Source organism: Mytilus trossulus, chromosome 4 (genome assembly GCF_036588685.1).
Source record: "Mytilus trossulus isolate FHL-02 chromosome 4, PNRI_Mtr1.1.1.hap1, whole genome shotgun sequence".
Classification (NCBI taxonomy): domain Eukaryota; kingdom Metazoa; phylum Mollusca; class Bivalvia; order Mytilida; family Mytilidae; genus Mytilus; species Mytilus trossulus.
In genome coordinates this window covers 53,405,572-53,414,742 of record NC_086376.1, presented here as the reverse complement: position 1 = coordinate 53,414,742, position 9,171 = coordinate 53,405,572, and the positions used below count along the sequence as shown (strand labels likewise).

At 31.8% G+C, this 9,171-nt stretch overlaps 1 protein-coding gene across 1 annotated transcript in view; it reads right to left on the bottom strand.

Annotated features, from left to right (window-relative positions):
* Positions 1-1,148: 1,148 nt before the first annotated feature.
* LOC134716670 (leucine-rich repeat-containing protein 9-like) overlaps positions 1,149-9,171 on the bottom strand; it is a 33,935-nt gene continuing 25,912 nt past the window's right edge. The window contains exons 8-10 of the mRNA XM_063579676.1: positions 7,592-7,698; positions 5,030-5,167; positions 1,149-1,568 (exon numbers count right to left, since the gene is read on the bottom strand). Of these exons, the coding sequence (XP_063435746.1) occupies positions 1,164-1,568; positions 5,030-5,167; positions 7,592-7,698 (650 nt within the window). The 3' untranslated portion in view covers positions 1,149-1,163. The remainder of the gene's footprint in view (positions 1,569-5,029; positions 5,168-7,591; positions 7,699-9,171) is intronic.

Sequence of the window (9,171 nt, the reverse complement as noted above, 5' to 3'; positions counted from 1 at the left end):
AGTGAATGAAATGTTTTCCCGCAGAGAAACTATAAGTAAAATACGGAAAAAATGGAATTTTATTTTTACAAAATTAACTTCTGGATACTATATCTTGTGATCATAAACAAGCTTCTGTTCATGTTTGGAAGTAATCCAGTTTAGCTTAAGAAAGTTATTAAAATTTCAAAAACTTGTAACCACAGAGTGAATATTTGTGGGCGCCGCTGACGACGAAATGTAGGATCGCTTACTTTGCTTTTTCGACAATCGACAAAAATCATATCATAGGGAACATGTGTACTAAATTTCAAGTTGATTGGACTTCAACTCCATCAAAACTACCTCGACCAAAAAATTTAACTTGTGGGACAGACAGACAGAAAAACAGTCAGAACGAAAAGACAGACAAGAAAACATAATGCCCATAAATGAGACATATAATTACTTGAGTGAGGTTGTTATACTTTAACCACTGGTACCAGTCTATTGATCAATCTTTTACATCCACCAGCAAGTGTTCTAACATATAAGCCTATATATCAACATGGCAAGGAGATATCTGCTTACATGTTCTAGTCCAATAAACAGTGTAAATTTAAGAAGCTGACTTACAAGATAACAGTCACAAGTCCCTAATCTGGTGATTATTCTGGTCCCATTATTCCAAATCAAATTTTATCAGTCTGTTCTCTTACTCTATACTCCTATATATATGCTTCTGAGAGAAGCAGCAATTTAAATACCATTTAAAGTCTCTTTTTGTTCACAAAAGAGATGTTTCCTAGTGTCAAAAATGGTTGTTCTCAATCACATATTTTCCCCCCACTTCCTTCTTTGACAATATTACAATTTGTTAGATAAAAAAAATTATCATTTTTTTTCTCTGTCAACAGCCATGACAGATTTGTTTTTCATAAGAACTTTTAAAATTTTTGTATGCTGAACCAGACCATTAAAATCCTCTGTTACAAGACAAGATACATGATGGAGAATATTATCCTTAAGGATACATTTGGTATGCACACGTGGGGTACATTTGGAATGATCAAGGGCTGTAACTCGATAATTATTAAAGTGACGCCACCAAATTCATCTTGATCTGTATTTTGTGGTACGTAAAAAACATTGTGTATAAGTTTCATAATATTTGGTTAAGGCATCTTTAAGTTAGAGAACGGAAACTACAAATTTTGCATTGTTTTAAATTTAAGCATTAAAATAACCCCACCAAAACTCAAACTTGTAAACAGTGTAAATATATATAGCTCATCTCTTTCAGCTTCAGGATTTCTTCTGTCAGAAGCAGGCAAATCTTCTTGTAATTTCAGTACATCAGCTTTATAATTCTCAAGTTTCCTTTCTATATCCTTCATGGAGGCTTGCATTTCATCAAGTTCTGTTTGATTGTCATTCATCTGAACCTGTACATGTTTAAACTGAATGACAGCATCTTCCTTTACAAAAACAGCTAACTCTGCTTGTTGTCGAAGATCCTTAATGTCATTTTCTAATTTCTTTCTGCTGTTGAGAGCATTAGCTCTCTGATCTAATGCTGTCTGATAACGTTCAGCCTCCAACCCTCTCCACTGAAAAATAACAGAATGTTTTCCCGTTTAAAGTAAAGGAGGATGTTGTGCGAGTGATAATGAAACAACTCTCCATCCAAATAACAATTAAAAAAAAAGTAAACCATTATAGGCCAGTGTATGGCCTTCAACACAGAGCCTTGGCTCACACAGAACAACAAGCTATAAAGGGCCCCAAAATTACTAGTATAAAACCTTTCAAACGGGAAAATCAACAGTCTAATCTATATAAACCTGTGTCGCTCACCTTGGTATATGTGCATATTAAACAAAGTACACAGATAGATTCATGACAAAATTGTGTTTTGGTGATTGTGATGTGTTTGTAGATCTTATTTTACTGAACATTCTTGATTCTTACAATTATATCAATTTATAATGAACTTGGCCCATTAGTTACAGAGGAAAATATTTTGTTAAAATTAACAAAAATTAACAAAATTATTAAAAATTGACTATAAAGGGCAATAACTTCTTAAGGGGTCAACTGACTTTTTAGTCATGTTGACTTATTTGTGGATTTTACTTTGCTGAACATTATTGCTGTTCATAGTCTATCTCTATCTATAATAATATGAAAGATAATAACCAAAATCAGCAAAATGTCCTTAAAAAGTTCAAATTCAGGGGCAGCAACCCAACAACCAGTTGTCAGATTCATCTGAAAATTTCAGGGTTAATAGATCTCGACTTCCACAACTATTTAACCCCATGTCTGAATTGCTCTAAATGCTTTGGTTTCTGAGTTATAAGCCAAAATCTACATTTTACACCTATGTTTTATTTTAAGCCATAGCAGCCATCTTGGTTGGTTGGCAGGATCACCACACATATTTTTCAAACTAGATACCTCAATGATGAGTATGGTTAAATTTGAACCACCAGTTTTAGAGGAGAAGATTTTTGTAAAAGATTTCAATCAGATGCTCCGCAGGGCACAGCTTTATACGACCGCAGAGATTGAACCCTGAATGGTTGGGGCAAGTATGGACACAACATTCAAGCTGGATTCAGCTCTAAATTTGGATTGTGATTAAATAGTTGACACAGCATAGGTTTCTTACACAGAATGAATGTGGTCTAATGAACTTAAATTTTTTGTTTTGTCTTTGAGCAATTCACTATGCTGTTGAATATAAATTAAAAAAAATTCACATCCCCCTTTTCCTTATTCCAAAACTGATCTCAATTCAAATTTCTAATGGCCCCTAACAATAACTACTCATTTAAATACATCATACAATATAAAATGTAAAAAAGTGCTTGTTATCACTGAATGGTAAAGATTGTTTTAATCTATCAGTTGGTAGTAAAAGTGAATATACATTGTACTGTGGATTCATTTATTTTCGCGGATAGAGTAAAAAAGACTTTTCGTGGTATACGTAAAAATAATTTGTGGATTGCTGATTACAAAACAAAAAAAATTAGATACATAATTGGTGGATTTCTTTTTGATTTAGGAGATCATATAACCTCATTGGTTTGATCAATAATAAAACAAACAAAAAAGAAGAAAGGAATTCATTGAAAAAGTTTTGAATTGTCAAAATCCTCGCTTGGTCATTTCAGGTTAAAGTGTTCATTAAAAACTTCTATTACAATAATGGACAAAGACAACTAATTATTTGTTTGTTTTACAATTTATAAATGCTTGTCGGGATTCTATAAGGCAATCAAAGTTTTATGATTGAATGCTCATTTCCCTAATCACGATATAATAAACAGACATATAAGTAAAAGGTGTGAAAATAAATGTTCCTGTCATAAACAATATTACCTACGGGCAATATAATTTTTAATCACTAGTAAACCAAACTATGACACGGTATTTAAGAACTTGCTGTTATTTTCCATGAACAGTTTTAATCTATTTTAAAAAGTAAAATACCACTGATATTCAATATATTTATTATTGATTTAATTAAAATACTTGTATCTTCTTTTAAAAAAAACATGAATTATGTTACAATGTTTATTGCTAGTCAACACTATACTAGAACTGCATAACATAACCAGAAATAAACAGCAGACTCCATACACATTTATCGGGATTATTCTTCGTTGAATTCTTAAACGAGTGGTTCGCTGTGACCCACGAAAATTGGTATACCACGAATAAAAATGAATCCACAATATATTGTATACAAGAGTGCACACACTGAAATGTCTCGCCGTTTTTACAACCATTGATTTTATGTTGATATTTCTAAATATAAAGCTTTACTACAAGTACACATAACATGAGGACAAGGTAATACGATTCCTACCAGACAGGCATATACACATTACATTCATTCCATAGTATACAACAAATACAGTTGACCTATAATTGAATATGGCTTACGAAAGACAGACCAAATCACAAAAACTTAACACTGAGCAATGAACCATACAATGAGTTGAAGGTCAAATAAAACATGTGAAACTAACATGTTCATAATAAAAATATTTCCATACACCAAATATAGTTGACTTATTGCATATCAAAGACTGTAATTCATAAACTTAACTTTGACCACTGTACCATGAAAATGTCAAGGTCAGCTGACAACTGCATGTTACACATGTACACCTTACAATCATTCTATACACCAAATGTATAAACACTTTTTACATTTTTTATTTTATTCAACGTAAAATCTGTAGCTTGATCAGTATAAATGATAGTAAATGAGACATCAACTATACAATACAGGACTTTTTTTTCAAGTGGTCACTGAACCATTAACATGAGGTCAAGGGCAATACACATATGACAGAAGGAAACTTCATAACATTAGGCATCTATGTACAAAGTATGAAGCATCCAGTTCTTCTGCTTTCTGAAATATATAAAGCTTTTAAGAAGTAAACTAATGCTGCTGGATCACTATCTCTATGTTGACCTATCTGGAACTAAGGTTGCAGGCTTGACAACAAAAAATGACAAAAAATAGAGACGTGTTGACCTTAAAAAATGGACCAGTGCTTACATCTTAAGTAAGCTTAAAATTTTGTCCCCAATTTAATCAATTGTTAATGGAAAGACTCTGTTCAGACACATCAACAATGTTAAAATGATAAATTTCAGTAGCAAGTTGAAGGGCATTGAAGACAAAGCATACCTTCACAATATAAAAATGAATATGTGGTGTGATTGCAAATGAGACAACTCTCCACAAGAGACCAAATGACAAAGAAATTAACAACTAGAGGTCACCATACAGCCTTAAACAATGAGCAAAGCCCATACCATATAGTCAGCTATAAAAGGCCCCTACATGTAAATGACAGATGTGAAATAATTCAAACGAGAAAACAAACAGCTTAATTTATGTACCAAAAAATAAAGGAAAAAACAAAGATGAAACACATCACTAAACAACAACCACTGAATAACAGGCTCCTGACTAGGGACAGACACATACACATTAAGAATTATGCCATATATAGAAGTGCAAGTTTAAATATTTTCTCACCTTTAACAGCGTAGCCTTTTCAACACAGATACCATTCACTTTAATATTAGGATCTAAAGGTAGAGGCAAATCATCAAAACTGGCAAAGTTTATTTTTGTTACCTCAGGATCTTGCAGTAAGGCTCGAAGTCTTTCTATCTAAAATGTTAGTACATGTATATATGCTAAAACTGTTATATAACAATTGCAGTACATGTATGGTCAGTCTCATCATGTTTTTGTTTGTCATATGAATTTGTACTATGCATGCTTTTTCAATGGAAAGTGTGACATCACAATATTAATGCATTCTTAATAGAATGAAAACCCATGAGACGATGATGTACTGTAAACCAACTTATTTTCGCGTTTATACTCAGTTAGTCAACTTCGGGGCGATTTAATTTCGCGATTTTACTTTTTTTTATTATTTTTACTTTATGCGGTTTGATAGGGAAAGAGCCAGGTTATTCCTTTTCGCGATGATTTAATTTCGCGTTATTTTTCTAATCGCGAAAGTCGCGAAAATAAATCGCTCGCGAAATTTAGTTGGTTTACAGTATATGTTTAAACTGTTATATAATATTTACAGTACATGTATACATGTTTAAACTGTTATATAATAATTACAATCATCACTTTATACTTTTTGCTTTTTGTTCAAGAAAACCCTAAATCACTGTTAGGGTATTTTTAAAAAAGCTTCATCTTATATAGTATACTCAACGACTTTAGAAACGCATCACTCATTTTGTTGATTTTTTTTAACAAATCTTGTTTGATTCTCTTATAACTTCTTTTCATGCTTATCATACTCCTTTCTCCTTACAAAAAATCAAAATCTGACTTATCTGTGGTTATTGGACATACCAAATTTTTTAAGTCGCACAAATTACTTAAAGCGAAATTTTGGACCCATGAAAGATTGTTTCAATTTTTTGGCTTTGTAAAACAGTTCTTTCAATCCTTTGCCTCACTTAATTCAGTTTAAAAATGTTGCATCTCCATTTGGCCAAGACTGATAATTAAAAAACTGAATTAACCCTTAAAAATACTGCAAACATGAAAACATAAACGTGCTGCAACCATACTTTATGACTTCAGAATCTCGTTTTACTGTCCTTCCGACAACGATACAAGTAGATATGATTTGTTGCTGGCCATAAATGAACAGATCAACGTGTTGTGACAATGAAACATCAACAAAATTTGAATACACAACGTCATTTGCAAGACATGTTTATGGCTGCAACATTAACTGCTAATCAAACTGCCGAGTGCCATTGAAAACAGATTCATACCATAAATGCTTTCAATCAACTAAATTGCCAAAGAATTGACTGAAGGACAACCCTTGAAGCTCTCATGTTCCAACTGCATAATTGCCAAAACCAATTAATGGGTTGAACAAATGCAAAATCAGAAGGTGTAAAACAGAACCTTAAACATGTCAGACAGAATTTGTTGATCTTTCTGACAATCATTTTGGAGTCTGTAACAGGCAGTCATGGCTTTTGATGGTGACAAATTCATTCAAAAATAACACAAAAATAATCTAGTGTTGCGTTTCTAAAGTAGGTCAGTATATTATATCATAATTTGTGACATTTAATATATTTCTTTGACTGAATATTTATACAAAACGTAACAAATCTGTGAGCAAAGCTCACAATTATATGCAGCTAACACAAGTTAATCTATGCTTTGCTAAAAGATTTGCTCTAAATGCTTTGTTTTTTGAGTTATAAGCCAAAAACTGCATTTTACCCCTATGTTCTATTTTTAGCTGTGGCAGCCATCTTGGTTGGTTGACTGGTTCACACCACACAATTTTTAAACTAGATACCCCAATGATGATTGTGGCCAAGTTTGGTTTGATTTGGCCCAGTAGTTTCAGAGGAGAAGATTTTTGTAAAAGCTAACGCCGGACGCCAAGTGATGAGAAAAGCTCACTTGGCCCTTTGGGCCAGGTGAGCAAATAAACTTGTCAACTGCACAATTATAACAATTTTGAAGAAATGTCATTAAATTAGCAATTCCAGAGGCCTTTCTTGACAAAGTATAAAAGAATAATAATACCTCATGTACAAGCTTATGTGCTGTGAAATATTCTCATATAATTTTTACATTGGTACCCAATAAAGGATCAAAAAGAGAGTTCACATCAAGATTCAGGATGTTTGCTCCTCTTGTTTTTGAAATTTTGTCAAATTTTTCGGAATCCTCTGGTTTTATCCATGTACTGTCTGTCATTATTAAATTTTCCCAATTAATCCCTAGTTTTCTTTTCACAATTAAATTAAATATATTCTAAAATGCCATATTTGAAAATCCTATAGAATTCATGTTATTTTTCATAATTCTTAAAAGAAAAGGGTGCCAATGTTAAATTTGTGCAAAGTCTAGAGAGAAATATATCCTGCCAAATTTTCAATGGCTTATATCTCAAAAACAAGCAAACAGACACTTTATTTTTTTCTGCTTTTTTAGTTTCTTTATATACTATCAATTTATAACAGTCTTGTTATTTTGAAACAGAGTAGTATACATCCTTAACAAAAAGTTCAAAAGTTTTATTCTTACCTTTGTGACATATTCAAACTCTACCACATATTCTGGCAGTACAAGTCTGTTGTCAAATAAATACCACTCACATTGTCTGGCGCTACATTCACATAGAGTATCACCTTCTGAAATAGGACAAATATATTAATATAACTCCTTTCTATTAACTGTCAATCATGAAAAAATGCAGTTCCCTGGGAACAGAGATGAATCATGAACCTTCTTTTGAATATGAATGTTTGTTTGGTATTTTCAGATAAAAGATGATCTTGTCACCTTGAAAACAGCGGAAATATTTAGTTAACGAAGAATTTGGCTTGCTCTCAGCAATTTTACAAGGCTGACATAAAGAAGCCATTTACTTTCCCAATCTTTTAAATTTTAAATGAAATTAAAAATGTACGAGTTCCAAGGAAAAAGTGTCTCTGAATAATATAAGCAGGAATGACTGAGTTCATGTTTTAGTATTAGACACCTTAAAAGTCATTCAGATTAAAAATCTAAATAACAGACGCACAGTATATGTTCTGTATGAAAATCTGTAAATGTTTGTCTGATTTTGTCCAGTCTTTTTCATGGAGTTTGAGATAAACATAAAGTGTGTCACTAATCAGAAATCAAAACCATAGCTGTCAACTGACCCGTATTCTGCGGGTGTGACCCGAGATTTTCACAATTCTGAGGGATCACCCGGATCACCCGCCGGGTCATTGATATAACGCGGGAATTCCGAAAATGACCCGATTTTTCACGTATTTTTGATTTCATAAGCAATATTCAATTGAAATTAAATTCGTAATTCTTCCATGAACAGAAAGTTTATCTAGCTATGTAAACTGTCAAATTAAGTGACCCATTAAGTGCATGGCTTCACTTGACAGCTTTGGTGTCAACACACACTGTTAATTAATACCAATTACCTTAGCTTTAGGTCGTAAATAAATTGCTCTATTCGTTTACAAAAATATTTCAACCAAGATTTACTTCCCCTTATTTGTCAGTATTCAAAATTATTCCTTATATTTACGTTTTATAGGTGAAAAATATTTAATAATGAAAATATAAAATTCAAATACATATTGAAAAATAACTTATCATTATTTTTATACCTTTATACAATTTTTAAAAAATAGTTGACATTTATACTTCCTTTAACTGTATTACTATATTTTAACATAGTCTAATTTTCTTATTAACTAACAGAGGATGTATTTTAATGCTAGAGAGCCAATAATGTCAAACCTTCTAAAATTACACTTTATATTGTAGTGTTTCACAATCTTAAAAAGCAAACAGGATACTCAAATTTATAAAAAAAAAAATTAAAAGTGCAATAAAAAAAAAATTAATAGAATTTAAAATGACTTAACCAAGTGAACATGCATTGATGTTTTGGTATCTTTTTTTTCATTTAAATTTTAAGAAAATGAACCATTAATATTGAAATTCTGCTCAAAAAAGTTTGTACGCGTTATGACCTGAGATTTGATTCTTCAATGCAGGTCATGACCTGCATTTTCATCATCACAGGTTGACAGGTATGCAAAACAATATTCCTAAGTGTTGTTAACAACAGTAATAGTTGCTGTTATACAACA